This window comes from Solea senegalensis, linkage group LG9 (genome assembly GCF_019176455.1).
Source record: "Solea senegalensis isolate Sse05_10M linkage group LG9, IFAPA_SoseM_1, whole genome shotgun sequence".
Classification (NCBI taxonomy): Eukaryota; Metazoa; Chordata; class Actinopteri; order Pleuronectiformes; family Soleidae; genus Solea; species Solea senegalensis.
In genome coordinates this window covers 6853169-6870346 of record NC_058029.1, presented here as the reverse complement: position 1 = coordinate 6870346, position 17178 = coordinate 6853169, and the positions used below count along the sequence as shown (strand labels likewise).

Genomic DNA, 17178 nt, shown 5'->3' with positions numbered 1-17178 from the left:
GCTGCACACACAAGCAATCTCGCCCACTATTTTGCCAAATATTACACCCATAAATTACTGCTATCTATTTTTTTTTTAGGGTACAGGGGGCACAGATGCAGTATAGGCTTGAATGTAACACAATTTGAAGACTGGAGCATCAAATATTGAACTAAGCTAAAGAGAGACAAATTAGAGGTGGACAGTGAACACACATTCATTGTGAGGACAGGGAGAAGAAGTGTGAGACCCCCCACCCCCCAACTGTATATCACAAGTCATTAACCAAATTGGTGAATTATACCGACAAACCGTCCAGGTAATAACATGATTGCATGCAGTCAATCGAGCAGCATTACAAGATTGTGGCACATTTGGAAATGGGTAATTTTTCATCTGGGAGAACTTGAGTGCATTTTTAATGTTATCTCAGCACACACACACACACACATACACACATTTCCAACACACCTTTCTCTTACTATGATGGATAGATACCTAGTGTTCATGCTACAGTGGAGTTTGGAGCAGTCTGTCCCTGCATGGGCTCGCAGAACAGGTGTAAAACCAAAGTTTATGTTCTTGCATGTGCTAGAACCAAGCATTTTGACTGCACACAGAGAGATGGGAATGAAATACATCAGCGTATCACAACAATAATGTTATTATTTATTTCTCTAGCAGTTTTGTATGTATCTAAATTATTGCAGCGAGTGTAGCTGGGTGTTTTCTGCTGTCCTAGGCTCTGGTGGCTGATTTAGACATGTCGGTGTATTCAAGTAAGACTAAAAACATTTAGTTGTTCGATGTAAACGGCACGTAAATCATCTTTTTCTTCGCCATTTAAAAAAAAAAATTCCCGTAGACGGCATAGTTTCAGGAAATACCTTGGTCCTGAAATGACTCAAAATGAGGTAGTACATAATACTAGGACTGTAGTTGCACTGTAACTTTACACCAAAAAACATAGAAGAAGATGTAAACATTATATATAAAAGCAGAAACATTTATCTAAGTGTACGGTTTGTGCCATTTTCTTGTGAATATTTAGCGACTTTAGCGACAGACTTTTTTTAATTTTGAAAAAAAGCAACTAGCGACCTACTGGTAGCAGCATGCTGTTTGCATGGTAAATAAATGTCGCCACAGCAGGGACGGACTGCATGAGGATATAAGACAGTTTTACTGTGAATTTAAATACGACACATGTTCAGTGCTTGACAAATTACTGAACACCACAGTGCCCTTTTGTTTACATGTGCAATCACACGGACAAAAAGAGAAGTTATTTTCCAGAGAAATAATCTAATAATTTGGTGTTTTTTTGTGCTCAAAAATCAATGGAAAACTCAGTCCCATTGTGTGTGATTGAATTTTTTTGTAAAGTTTGTGTTCAAAAAAAATAAGTTTTCAAGATTTTAAGGGGAAAATGCCACCAAAAAGAGGCGAGGTTAGTGGTGGTGCAGTCAACCCACCAAGCAGCAGACCCCAGTTTGTAGACCAAACATTGGATATATTTAGGATTATTGAAGTGTCATGGAGAATCTTCTCTTGGGTTTTATTTGAGACCTTGTGATGAGGAACAAGTGTTATTGTCCTTGCTCCAAACTATGGATTTTGTGCTTGTATCACACACGCACACACACACACACACACACACACACACACACACACACACACACACACACACACACACACACAGTGCTCATTCATAACACATCATCTTTTTGTCATTTTGACATTGGAACCACAACACATAATTGTGGAAAGGGCCCACAAAGGGTTATGTCAAAATGTGTGTTTGGCAAAATAGTTTGGATCCCTTCAGCAGCAGCCATTTAATTTCTCTACAGTAGAAAATGTTCTCTCACATTAACTTGTCAAACACTTTCACATGCACTTGTCAGTTTTACTTTCTCTGTTACTTCAAAGCTGCACTGGCACCTTCATCGTCACTCTTGACAAAACTAAATCGTGGGAGCAGGGTGCATGATCGTTCTCAGATCACTCTTTCATTTCATTTGCCCTATGAACATCACCAGAGGAAATTTGGAATTGCTCAAAAAGACAGAGGACTCTATTTGAAGTCACATTGGTCCACACTGCCCTATTATTTTAGAGCCCCTAAAGCTTGATACGTTTAAAATTCTTGCTGTTTCAACATTATATTTTTGTTTGAAAACACATAAATTCTGCTCCTGCGATCCACACAACATTTGAAATAGAAAATGACTCAGCATACAAACCCTCGCTGGTAACTGAGTACATTGCAACCTGAGACAGGTCATGTGATATGTTTTCAGGTGTGTTAGTGTGGACACAAATTACCTCTGATATAGAGCTGAAATGTACTGAAGTTGTAATTGAATCATAAGGCAAGTGAAGATTTACACCTTTGTGAAATATAGATATTTAACTGTTTTTATTGTACTAGTTTATTTTTTTAATTGTAATGTTATCACCATCTTATTCGACCATTTTACCAATTAAAGTGTCCCGATAATCACATTACCATACTGATATTTGGTGCATCTGAAATTACATTTTACATTTAAAAAGTAAGAAATAAAGTTTCTTATTCCGAATGACTGTTGTGTTAATGAGTTTATGATACAGAAGGTTTTAGATGACGGTGTACCATTACCATGACTAAAATGCATTTAAAAAAACTGCAGAAACTGAAGATTCATTTGAATTTACAAAGCTTTTACATTTGTCCTGGAGCCTGAACATGAGAATGCAAAGATAACTTGTTTGCCTGACCTTATACTGGAGAGTAATTAGAGATATATTAATAGGAGTCTTCAGTGTTTGATTTTCCTGCAGTCGACTTACTGTAAATATAAGAACAAGTGCTTCAAGTAGAATTAAAATACGAAGCTGAAGAGCAAACTAACTTTGCATATTTGTAGATGAGAAGTATGATGATTGGTTAGCCGTGGGTGATTTTCTTTTTTTCTCTTTATTTAAGCGCTAAACAGTCAAAACAACATGCCCTGATTTCTCTCCCTGAAATAACGAGAGTCCCAAGCACAGGGTGGGGGATGAATTACCATCATGCCCTCACAAAGTAGCTTGTCGATAGCACAAACGCGCTATCTGCAACATGTTCAATTACACTCTCAAATAGGCAACAAAGTTAATCAAGAGCTGCCGTCTCATTATGCTGGAGGTCAGTGACTGCCTCTCCTCACTGGGGAGGGACACAATCCAAAAACCTACAATTTAGCTGCTGAGCAGCTGATTGAGTGAATGAGAAGCAGGCCAGCTGGCGCTGCCGTCAGAGCTGGTGAGGTTGAGTTTTAGTTCCGTTGCAGAAGGGCAACATTGAACAACAATGCAATCTGAAACATGTCTTATCATATAGCTTAGATTTTAGGGTTACGCAAATGTTCTCAAGCTGCTGTCAGTAAAACCCTAGCATTAATATATCTATTAAAAATCTCTTTTTTCCCCAAAAAACTGACATAGTATCTACAGATCAATTATTTTGGTACACCTCTCAGTGTTTGACACTAGAAATAAATGCGTGGCTATACTAAACCATACTGCTTGATGAAAAAGAATAGCTTATAAGGGAAGAGGAAAGGTTTAGTTTGGAAGAAAGGAAGTTATTCCAAAGATAGCCAAACATGCATGTTTGCAGATGTATGAGAGCAGCTTTAAAAGGAAACATGTCCTCCAAAAGACGAACAAATCAATGATAAAAATCGTGTGATTTGAGTTGGTTGATGCTGCAACTTCAGTGACCAAATTTTACCTCTAAAAAGAGTCTTGCTTCACCAAAAGAAGTGAATATTGAGCAGCCTTGTCATTCCCAGAAAACTAACATCTACATCTAACACATTTGCATGTGAATGCACTTAAATAACAAGAAACAAGACACTGCCAGAAGCCACTGAACTTGCAAACACACTTCAGTTTAGCATTTTTCCCAAATTGACTGTGGTATTTTCAGATGCTCGCCATACATAGGACATAATTAACAGGAACTTGCTAAATGAGTGGACATCAAGAATATGAAAACTCATCTGGAACGGCGGCTTCTTTCTCATGGCAACTGTATATTCTAAAATAACTTGTGCTAGCGCAGGTACATTAACATACAGTTGCTAAGCATTGTGACTAAAATGACACATAGAGGAAGAAGAGAGAAAATGATGGTGTTATTATCATAAGCACAAAAGTCCCACTTTTACTTCATTTGTAATATACTACTACTAATAATAATGATAATAATAATAGTACATTTTATTTGTAAGCGCCTTTCAAACACTCATGGTCACTTTACATTTGAAAAAAAAAAACTCCAAAAGACGCCTTACCAATTAATGTTATTGTCCTGGTCTACCATTCAAAGATATTTTATGGTGCATTACTTACAGACTTTCTGGATGTTTTCTGACATTGGAAGTTAAGTTCCCTGTTTTACATTGTAGTTTATTACCTTGTGTGTCCGTCATGGCTTTGCAGTGTTTTCCTCTCCTATGATTCTCTGCCCTGCCTTGATGGGATTCACCTGTGTTCATGTATGTCTCTCAGTCCCGGTCCTGGGGACACACTGTCCTGCATGTGTTCGATGTTTCCCTGCGCCAACACACCTGATTCCAATGAATGTCTCGTCAACGAGCTGCTTGCTAACGAGCCATTCATTTGAATCAGGTGTGATGGCGCAGGGAAACATCTCAAACATGCAGGTCAGTGGGTCCACAGGACCGGGATTGAGAGACACTGCTCTCGGGTATTTAGTATTGGTTTGTCTGTTCAGTTTGTTGTCCTGTTATAATAAAAAAATAAATAAGATTTATCCATTGGAAACTCTATATATCTTGTGTTCATTGGTATTGATATTGAAGCTGCTAATATGTTCAGTTCTCAGTGAAACTATAGAGCAGAGGAGACAGTTTTAATTAGTCCTGCAGAATAATATGAGTGTAGACTTGTGGAAGGATGTGGCCACAAAACAGCCAAATAAATCAGATCAGAGGATGCATTCAGAACACACCTGGGTGCAATGAAATACCGTCTACTAATGACTGATCATTCAGGACTTTCTTTAAGTTCTTAAATGAGTGATGCTCGGAACAAAAACAGACGTATTTACAGAGAATGATGAAACTAGTGATATTTTAAGGAGGGATTTGATTCATGCTTGGAAAATATGGAGAGGGAATCATGAAGCAAAACATCAAAGTTCTCCTTGTGGGTTCATTTTTTTTAAACAAAAAGAAGTTTTCCTTTACCTTGTTGAACAGTTTTTGAAAATCAATCTACCACCTTCTGAAAACTGGTTAACAAAGTAAAGGAAAACTTCTTCTTGTTTGAAAAAACAAACCAAGTAAGTTAAATTAACTCACAACATGAAACATTTAACTGAGAGAAGCTATGGTACCAAACTTTAACGTTTTGTTGAGGTGTTGTGGACTGTGACAGTCTTATTAGGATGTAACAGTGTTACAGTATTATTATATAGTAGTATTTTAATGTAAAGGTACTTTGAATAAGAACAACAATCGTTTCCTAACCCTAACAAACGGTCATCCTCAGCCTCCCTTCCTTGTTTTAGATAAGACCACTACAGTTAAACACTCCCACATCTAGAGACAAGTAACTCATTTAATTAAAAATTTAATTAAATGAGTTCACATGCTGCAGTCTGATAGGACATTCACTACTGATGATGATGATGGTGGAGGCTTCCTCATAACTTGTGCCTCGCTCACTTTGCTCATTGGGAAAGACACCATCTGCAGTGGTGTGAAAAGGAATCACTGAGATAGAAGACACCAAGGTACCAAACTGATCTGCTTAAACATTTGGGAAAGGGCATCAATTATGTGATTATGTGAAACAACCTTTCTTTTCCCTCATTAGTTCTCCCCGTTGCAAATTGAGACTGTAAATTACTGTTGACAGAAAAAGAAAGCTATTAAAAGTACCACATTTATAACGTGTGAAGTCACCACTGAAAGAACTCTATAGATCAAATAGAGTGTTACTCCTAAGCCCACATTGCCTCACAAAAAACACACACAAGCAGATGATGCAGTATTAGGACCTTTCAACTCGGTGATTGGGTAATACCGGGGTTCAAACCATTGACCGACTTGTCATGGGATGCACTGCTTCACCAGCCGAGCCACGGTTACCACACACCACAGCACAGTCGCACACCGAAAATATAAGCGATATTTATTTTTCCACTTGCAACACGTTTGTTTTTCCTGAAGCTGTTAGGCCAGTGTAATTACTTCCATGATCTTTTATCCTTACTTTAGGCATCTGCAATTAAGAAATTGAGTGCCAAATTTAATACAAAACATGACCTTTCCACAAAACAATTATAGCTACACGCATGACAAATGAAGCTATTACCTACAATTTAATAAGAGTAAACTCAGCAAGAGATAATTTGATGTTATGAATTTCCAAACGTCAGCAGCAGTGCGACGTTTTCTTTTACAACCACATTGGGAGAGAAATGACGATTTATATTTAGATTTATGTATGCATTTTCATCAAGTGGTAAATGTGTCAGATTCACTGGTAAATGCTCTGTATCTGTGTAGCACTTTCCGTCGTCTTGATGACCACCCAGTTCACTTAAAACTACCCTTTTCCATTCACTCATCATTCACAACCATACACACACACAGCCGCCACGAGCAGTTTGGGCTTAAGAGTCTTGCCCAAGGACACTTTGGCATGCAGATCAAAGGAATCATAAACTTGAACAACCATCTGGTCAGAATATGACCACCTCTATCTACTGACCAACCTCGTTTTAAGGTACAAATCAATAAAGATCGCATTAACTAAAGCTATACTGTGTTCCCTATAGTGTCATATTGTTAGGTGGTCAATGCCATTGACCTCCGTTGATGATTTCTTGACACAATTCATCTTAAATACACTTTTATATGTGAAAAGGTTGAATGCAAACCCATTCTAATTCCACACCAACAAAAGTCAACAGAAGTGTTGGGTCACACAGGGCTGGACTTGGGATCACCGGAGTCTCAGTTGGCCCATTAATGCATGCGTGGCCGTCTAGCACATGGCCCAATTTAGCCACTTACTGCCCATCAGCAGAGCATCGAGCTGGAGCAGCAAATGCTCATCATGGCTCTGTCACATCCAGTTCACCCTCTTGTTTCATTCAGGCTTAATAGGTGGGGCTGTGTCCCCAGAGAGCTAATCACAGGGAACTAACCATGTGGACACATCCACGAGTCAGGTCTAACACCCAGCACACTGCTGTCAGCTGCAGAGAACAGGTGGATCTCCTCACGGCTTTCATAGAGTGGGAGCAAGGATATCCTGCTGTCAAACAAGGACAATGCAGCTAACCACCTTCATAATCTCTGGCTAGGTTTTTTCAGCTAGAGCTTAAATGCACAAAAATACAGGCAGTTGTGTTGATTCAATTGCCTCAATCACATGAGGTGAGGGTATCCAGTCTTTGGAGGAAAGAGTATGAAAGTAAAAGCAACTGTCTCTCAGCTGTTCTTCCTTTACCACTCATGATAAAGATGTTTCTGAAGTTAAATCAATCTGCCCCGAGTGTACTCTGCCTCTCGTTCTGTTTGAGCATGGGGTTGTCTCCAGCTCCCCTCTGCGAACCTCACAGGGTAAGTGATATGGATGGCTGGATGATTATACTCTTTTAAGAGCAAATTACCCTTTTATCAAATTAGAGATGTGCTTGCCTTCTATAAAAAGCTGATTATTTTTGGTCCAGGTTAACAACAGAATGCTGCAGCTGGAATCTGCACTGTGTGGCTCATACCTTTTCTAACCCTAACCCTTTAAGACATACAAAGTGATGAATGGACATGTTCAAGTCCCTCTGTATTTCCCTGCTTCTTATTGGGTGTCCCAAGGCATTCCCAGGAGAGACTAGAATCTAAAGAAATTGAAATGTTACAGCCACCCTGGGGTCTCCCCCCAGTAGAGTGTTACCACAAAACTATCCAAAAGGAAGATTCCCAGGAGGCATCTAAATCGAATTGAACAACCTCAGCTGACTCTTTTTGACTCAAACAAAATGCGGCTTAACTTTGAACTCCGTCCAAATTCCCGATTCCCTCACACTTAGGGAGAAAACTCATCTGGCTGCTTTAATCTACAATCTCATTCTTTTGGTCACAACACGGACTTAATGACAGCGTGATGGTGATAGTAAACATAGTAATCAAAAGCGTTCACTTCCAGTTTGGCTGGTCCAGTAACAGCTTCATTTGTGTCCAAGTTACAAATCTAAACATAATTGTGCCTTATTTGCTGAGCGGATTTTTTTTTTTTTTTACTTAATTGTCATTCCTCAACAAGTGTCAATTAATCCATTAATATAACGTGCAAGACAGTCCCTGTTGTACAGCTGACTAGATCATAGTAATAATTTGCTAATAACCACTACAACTCTCTGACTCTCTTCAGTCTATGTTGCTCCCTTTTATTTCGACGTCTCTCACCCTAACCCATATTCTTTCCTTCCTATCCACTTTTCTCACACATCCTAGGACCTCTCCCTTCCCCGTTGTTCCCTCTCATTGATCTTTGTCGGATTTTTTTTTTGTGCCCCTGTGTCGTCTGGCCTCTTTCCAGGTCTTCACAGTGGAGAGGATGTTGTGTGGCTCAGGTCCTAGAAGTTGCTTGATGCATTCCTGCATCATATTTTTGATGAATAATGCACTTGAATACTTTAGTAAAGTTTGCAAAGTATGGAAAACTGCACACACATTAAAGGTAATACCATCTCAGTATGATTGCTACTGTTATCTGTCAAGACGAAAATAGTGAGCATCTGTGTGCTTTTCATTTTCAATTGAACATTATTTAAAGAATCATATGGTGTGTCAATATGTCATGATATTATAAACATGTTCTATTATCCCGAGTGAGACACAGACACATAAAGTGACACAAAGCAGAGTGGAGGATTGAAAGGTATAGCCTGGAGAGCGAGAAGAAAGATTAGTCTAAATGACAGCTCTATTAGAGACTTAACCTGGGCTTTGATCATTTCCTGAGCTCTCCTTGAGATCTGCCTGAGTAACAAATGGCAAATCTGACAAGCTCCTGCACTACCCCCCTTTTCCAAGAACCGCTGCCACTCATACCTTTCATAATGAACCCAGTCGTCATGGTGATAAAAGATCCCTTTTTGGCGACTGAGTCCAGCATCTGTTGGCCAACAATAGACATTGGAGCATGATTGTCTCATTGTAAGTTTTCAAGAAAAACAGAGAATTTCACTGTAGCATAATAACTTTTGCGAACGACTCCCCTTGACTGTCAAATATGATTGCTATACATATATATCTGTACATATACAGGCCACAGCAGAAAGATAAGACCATGTTTGATTAGCAGAGACTCCGGAAATGAATTGCTCTACATTACAGTTTTCTGCTCAGTAATTTAAGCTTTTTCATAAATTGCCTGAGGTAGTGACTGCCTGAACCATGCTGCTGCATACACACTGTGCAATTATTCCAGTGGCGAACAATAAAAATCAACATGTCTTACACAAGATGCTTTGTAAAGTAACATTATTAGATTGTATCAGTTTTTGTTGTTTTCTTTAGTACAACATATATGTATATATGTATATACATATCTATCTATCTATCTATATATATATAGATAGATAGATAGATAGATATATGTATATACATATATACATATATATATATATACATATATATATAAATATACAATACTGTATATATAAATATAATTATAATGCACACTGTAACAATGGGTGTAGAGCTCTAAGAGCTTCATCTAGATCCCAGTGTTAAGCCACAGCCTATTCTACATTGCACCCCTGCAATATAGCAGTGCATTAACAGGTCTACCCTGACTACTGTCATTATTTGGAGGAGTGGGGATCAGGTATAGACATTACATTACATTACATGTCATTTAGCAGACGCTTTTATCCAAAGCAACTTACGAAAGTGCATTTAACCAAACTTCTACCCAAGAGTTAAAATGACTATAATGCTGATCATAAGCAGGTCAAAATATAAAGCCTATTACCCATCTTAGTTTAACCGGTCAGCACGCAAAAGCTTGCTAATCAAACTAGAGGTATATGTTAGGACGTAATTGTCATGAATTTGGCCCTAAACAAAGGAAATGTCACATATAGGACTGAAGCTGACTGGCTATGTGAGGGAAAGGGATTTCAATACTTGGAAATAATATGAATAATGTTCACAGGAACACATTCCTGAAGCAAGATAGGAAAAAAAAAACCTGTGCACACAGTTTTGAAGATAACTAATATTGAGTTTTTGTCTTGCTCCTGCTCAGTAGTAGTAATACGACTACTAAAAGCAACAAAAATGTCAAATCTGTAATTGTAAGTGTGCGTCTCGTCTGCTTAAACATTCTAAAAACCTATAACACACACACACAAAGTAAATGGAAAATATCCGTCACCCTGTATATGAACAAACGCTAGGACACTGCAGCAGTTGTCTGTGCTGCACGTCTTTGTTCACTTTTTTTTGCATGTAATTGTCATATATTTATATATTGTGCAATTTTATGTGTAGTGTTGTTGATTGCTTGAATTATTCATTTCTTTATGAATTATAAATGTGTTGTGATGACAGGGACACCTGACTCTGATTACCTGCTTAAGAAAGTGAGTGACTCATGCAAACTTTCATAAAGGCACAATGTTCACCTTGATATTAATAACGTGCTCTTGGGAGATCACCGGCGGAAGTTCAACATAACTTCGAACTTTGTATCTCATCTTTCTTTGTATTTATCTGGTACATTTTTATTATTTTCTCCTGCATTGGTTTCAATACAAATAATGAAAAAAAAAATGGTCTCGCTTTGCATAGCGACATTCTTTAGACCTAAAATAATAACGGATAACATGATCCATCCGTCCTTATTTGACTGATATGAGGGTGAGGTGGGGGATTGGGGGCTGGAGCCAATCTCAGCTGACATTGGGATACATTACTAATTTATTGCATGGCCATGTGTTGAACACTAGGTGGTGGTGTCCATAAATTACAGACAACACAAAAGTCTCACATCTGACATTTCTTTTATAATCAAGCTCCAATAGCCAAGGCAGGTTGGATCCATGGCTTCGTGCTAATGATGCCAAATTCTGACTCTAACCATCTGCAGTCTCAGCGTTCATTACCACCAGGCTACTTCCCCCCTCCACCCAACATTTAACTGCCCAGTTTGGTGAGCCTGTGTGTGCTGTAGCCTTTAGATTTCTGATAAAAAATATTTGCCCCATGCCATCTGGCAAGAATTTGTTCATATGAAAGGGTACACTGCTGCTTCTGTCTAACAAATCTCATCAACTGTATATCAAGGAGCTATTAACAGAATAGTGTTACCTGGTCAATATAGCCATTTAACTGCAGTGACAGATGTTTCATGCAACTAAAGCTAAAATTTGGTTAAATGAACATTGGGCAAATCCATTACGCTTTTTACTGGGTGTGATTCTCTCATTATTACATCCCCTCTCAGTATGCCAGTCATTTAGGGTGCTCATTAAAATGGACCATTCCGGGCCTGCGCTGACAGACATATTGCAGCCCCCATATTTATGGTGTGCTCACACCCCGAGGAAAGCAAAAGGGATTTGTTTTCTTGTGGCACTTTTTCAAAGCTATTGCAACCATGCAAATGCGTGCTGGGTGACACATATATACGGTATAACCAACAGCAGTGCGAACCTGTGCGAAAAATGATTCCACCTGTCAGTGAGGAGTTTGTCCTGACATTACACAGAACCACAGAGACAGAGAAGCATTTGTTTCCAGGACTTTCCCTGAAAGGTACAAAGCAGCAATGGTGAATATTTCAGTAAAGTTTAAAGTATAACTATGGTGACCTTTTTCTCCTGTCAAAATTGGTTGGTATTTTTCGCTTTCCTGTCAAATCCCATACTGTGACATGCTATATGAGCGCAGTAGAAGGTGGAAACATCTTAGTAATTCTCCCATTTCCCTTAGGTGATTATACCAATGTCAGAAATGTGAAGAGCTGACCATTCATTGATCTACACATAAAACATATGACCTCTCAAAGAGAAGCAAGCATTTAATGCATTTTAATGAAACCATCGATACTGATCCTTACCTACGAGCTGGTAGCCCTGTCTCGTCGGACCTCCAAATGGGTTGCGACTGCCAAAGGAGCCTCCGTCGATTGACCCATATGACATGGTTGGTGAAGTGTCAGCTGCAGGCTCTTGGGAAAGAGAAAAATAACCACAATAAAACAAAACAACATTGAATGGCACATTGCTGGACCAATTTTAAAAAGGAATGAGATCCCAGTAATGGCAACAGGTCAAGATGATAAAAATAAATAACGATTTCGATATTGTAGGAGAGGAGGTCTGGTGTAGGTATTGGCAGGACTTTTTCTGTACTGTCAGTCGCATGTGGAACAAAAGTATCAATATTCCTTGGCAAGCTTTGCTTAATGGAATGTTTTCCCTGAAGCTAACTACCTACTTTCCAAGACATCATGCAGAAAAAAGCATAACCTCTGCACTGCACATAGTGTTTATGATACTTAAATGGTGTTTCTTACTAGCACTAGACGCAAACAAAATCCTGAATTTATTTTCTTTGGTGGCCCCGAGTAAAAGTAACCTGGGACCTGGGATCCTACAGCAAATCAAACTGGGCTTTGTTTTGGACTTTCTAAAGTATTATGAGCTTGAGTTTACGCTTCATACCCGGACACTCTGAAACTATGAAGCTTTAATGAGCTTGAGTTTACGCTTCATACCCGGACACTCTGAAACTATGAAGCTTTAAGCTGTGAGCTAGTGCCACAGGTCCTTGATAACAGATTTCTGTCCTTGTTGCCACAGATGTGTAGAAATTATGCGACACATTCAAGTCACAAAGAATTCTACCTGTTTCCCATGAAGCAAATGAAAACCTTGTTGTTGCTGCTGTCATTGATGTCATCGTTTGTCTAACTTTTGCCTAACCTTCCATTGCGATACAAACACAAGAAGACCAAATATGATTGATCAAAGGTTCCCGATTGAGTTACTGACCATAATAGCATAATGAATGTGATCCCTGTTTTGTTTGTCTCATGCATGTGCATTAAGAATACATTTACACTGTAGCTGTAAAGCATGAAAAAGAACCTTACGGGGCACCAGCAAAAGCTGAGAAGAAAGTGTTTATCCAAGTGCCTCACACATTTCAACAGATGCCATTACTGTTTGCCAAAAAGGCAACTTTCTCAACATTTACAAATTGTGATTTAACATTTCTGTATTTATACAAATCACAACAAACACAATCTGTTCAGAGCTTTGGTGGTGTAGGTAAATGTTTTGTTTCTCCCTGAAATAGATCCAGGCAATCTGCTTTACCTTGCTTGTTGTTTTAATGCTTGCCATGTCCTCAATCCATCTTAACATAAAGATTCATAATATGGGCAAATATTTGTTTCTTAACTGAATATCTGATGATATTCAAGATCATCAGTATGCTGTTCTCTGTTTCTCTGCTATGTGGCATAACGATCATTACAGGCTCTAAGGTCCACAGCATGGATCTAAACATTTGGTAAATTTAAATGATTCAGCATAAGTCAGCCACAGTTTGTAATAAATTAGTAATAATGTCAGATACTTATTATCTAACAAGGACTTGTGTTCCTGCAGGAGTAGCACCATGTACACATAGTGCACATTATGCCTGGTCTCCTGGAAATGATTGCAGGTTTTCCTTTTTTCTGCAAATCATAGAAAAATTACCTTCAGTATGGAGAAAAATGCTTTAAATGTAATGTTCTGAAAAAGTTTTCATGCACAGGTCTTAACAATATTTCACAAGTAATTCAAATAACTGAGGTACAATGCTCACCAGCAGGTGGACAGGTGGGTGGTAGTGTACGATTGGTGAGACGTCCATGAGATATCCACTACACAACTGACCACAATTCAAGACCAGATATTAATGTGTGTTTTCCATGAATAATGTAGACTGTGACCACCTGTCATAGTCCAATTTGCCCAGCCATAGTTCCATAATGAACCAAAAAGAAAACTGTGATAGATCGTATAGGGTGGCCATTTTGCGGCATTTAGTGAGACAATACAATTGTGTACATGATAACGATGGTATCATGATACAGTGATTCTGAGATACTCAGTTCATCACAAGACAATTTATCTGTGATATATCATGATGTATGTGTAACAGAAGAGGAAAAAATATTCCTCAGAAGGTAAGTAAAGTATTTGTTCACAGTATTTGTATTTATTCTATGTCTTGCAAAGTGCAGTGCAACAAAGCAGAACAAATGCAAAAAAATATACATTCCAGTTCTTAATAAGCATATAGAACTTTTTTTATGTAAACAACAAAAGACAGGAAGAAGAAAAACGTTTGCTTTACTTTACTTTTGCTGACAAACGTGTGCTCTTTTGACCACTCGGCATTAAATGCGGTCCGTCTTTACGGCATGTTAACATTCAGTTAGCGAGATGAGCGACACAGCTAGCACATGGGAACAGGGGGCGGCTTGTTTACATTTTCAACCAATAAGAAATCAGAGAATTGAGTGACACCGCTTTTAGCCAATCATTTTTAACCAATTTCTTTTTTTAACCGAAAGTCTTACACCATTGGACGACATGCAGCGTTGCGTTCAGGTGCAACTCCAAAAAGAAGGACAAATAAGCGTCCGGCCGGACAGGGCATTTAAATTCCGGACGTATGGCCACCCTAAGATCGTAACTTGCACTGATACATTATGTACTGGACTTGCAAATAACTAAAAAAAATGTTGTTATGTTAAATAGCTTTCCTGCAATGCACCTTTCCATCCTTCCTGGTCTTCCATAACCACTTAAGACTATCTATCTATCTATCTAGCATGGTAGCTAGCTAGCCTTGCCTAGCCTTGTTCCCTATCTATCTATCTATCTATCTATCTATCTATCTATCTATCTATCTATCAATCCTGGTAGCTAGTGTGGTAGCTAGCTAGCCTTGCCTACAAGTTACTATGTTTGAGTTTCCAGCTTTGAACCCATAACTGATTTAAATGTGGAGATTAGAGTGGAATGCAGAATACTGTGCATTCTGCTGGAAAAGGTCAGATCATTATGTGAACATGTGTTTGACTCGCGGCCAGAGACACACAGATGACACTCGAGTCAACAAGTCTCTCCGGGTACCTTAGCATCTCCATCAACCGTCAGAATGTGAGACTGGCGAAGTGGCCAGTGCTCTTCCCTGACCATGAAAGACAAGCATTCAGACAAGCAGGAGAATGCGATCACACAGGGGGACTGTGCTGCTCATTACTGTGGTGAAGCCAGTGAATCCAGCCTTTTGGACTGGCATAATGGCTGCGAAGTGGGACAGAGAAGCAGCCAGAGATTCGGCATCCACACATTACACAGAGATAAACTCACTGGGCCAAAAAAACATTTAATCCAATTAATTATCATAGAGAGGGGAGATGAATTACTTCTGCCAGTCTATAAACAATCTTCACTCAGCTCCATTTCAAGCCTAGTGACTGTGCCACACATCCCTCTGATATGTGGACCCATGCCGCTGCTATCTGCATATGAGGCACATACACACTCATGGAGGCATATTCACGTCTGTCTCATGCACACACACACACACAGCTATTCTTATCCTCCAAAAATGCCTGGAATTAATCTCTTATTTGTTCACATTCAAGTGAAAACAGAGGTAATCAAAGAGATAATGAAAGGTATAGAAGGTATTGGTGTGTCATTACTCAAACGCTTGGTGGCGTGATCTTCAGGGATGTTGTCACAGCTTCGACCAATCACAGAGCAGTTCACAGAGAGCACTCCAGGTGACCCTTTATACCAGAACTACTCTGCATATAGGACACAGAAGTTACGACTCCAGTCGTGGCAACAACTGTCTGCACTGCAAAGAAACCTAAAATAAAAAAAAGATTGCAATTAAACACGTGTCAACACTGGCAGAGAGTGTCACAGATGGAGAGACTGCCTCTGTGTGAAAGGATTGTGTCTGTCCGTGCTCATCTGATGAGAGAAGTTCAGGACAAAGAGCTGCAATCCAGACAAATTAAACTCCACTATAGACTGTTCTTCTTGCAATTATGCATTCTGTTCAACCAATGCAATTTCATACATACAGTATTGTAAGCTCATAAATTTCGTAACAACCTTCCACTTCCACATTCTAAAGCACCGGTTTGGTTATACTTTACTGCCCACACTGTGGAAAACTGTGTTTTGCTCAACATAAATTACAAATACAAACAAAAACTATTTAAAAGCAACAATTTTTGACGTAATAGTTTGGATTTTATTTAATTTTATTCTCATCGCCGTAACCTTTCAACCTTCACTCATATGAACTGTACTTTTCAGAGTCAGATGTCACTAAACTGTTGTTACATTATGTTCTCTCACCCTCATAGCTATGCAATATGTTTCCCATTTTTATTTTAACTTATAATGTGATCAAGTTGTGTATGCACCACAGTACCTGAGATGAAACTGTGTGTTTTATCACTCTTGTCCTCACTGGGGACAGCAGGTTCCTTGTCGTCTAACAGTTTTCGACTGACTTCGACAGCTGGAAGTGCACTCTCAATTATATCTTGCTATAAAGCAAATAAAGAGAAACACCACAATCTCACCTTCATTCAAGTGTCTTTTTTACCTACAGAGAAACACGAAAATAACTCTGTCTCTCCTCACCATCCACCTCCACATGACTCTGCTATGTAGAAAAGTAATTATTATAAGAGACAAACAACAACGTCAGTCACCCTTGAACTAAGGATTCATATAACAAAAAAGAGATTGTCATCCATATTCTTCCAAAATAACAACAACAATGGCAAAAGCAACTATAATAATGCCAATGTGACCTTTTTTTAATAATAGCAGGGGAGTTGGACATGCCCTCAAAGCACTTCCTCCACACACTTTAATCTATATGCGAATGTCATTTGGAATAGAGGCCCAAGAGTTATTTGCCCAACATCACAACACTGAAATTTCTTGCTGACTGCTGCTTTTAAAGATGCATTTTCTCAGACACGTGTGGCACAATAAGTCTTGTGTAGGAATTAGGTAATAATACGGCCGTGATTTCCAAAGTGTGGATTTGAGCAAAGCCTTTGTCCAATGTGTTACTG

At 38.9% G+C, this 17178-nt stretch overlaps 1 protein-coding gene across 1 annotated transcript in view; it reads right to left on the bottom strand.

The window, feature by feature from the left end:
• Window positions 1-15866, bottom strand: part of tsnare1 (T-SNARE Domain Containing 1) — a 75248-nt gene extending 59382 nt beyond the window's left edge. The window contains exons 1-2 of the mRNA XM_044035111.1: window positions 15775-15866; window positions 12118-12228 (exon numbers count right to left, since the gene is read on the bottom strand). Coding sequence (XP_043891046.1) covers window positions 12118-12202 — 85 coding nt within the window. The 5' untranslated portion in view covers window positions 12203-12228; window positions 15775-15866. The remainder of the gene's footprint in view (window positions 1-12117; window positions 12229-15774) is intronic.
• Between the last annotated feature and the right edge of the window lie 1312 nt (window positions 15867-17178).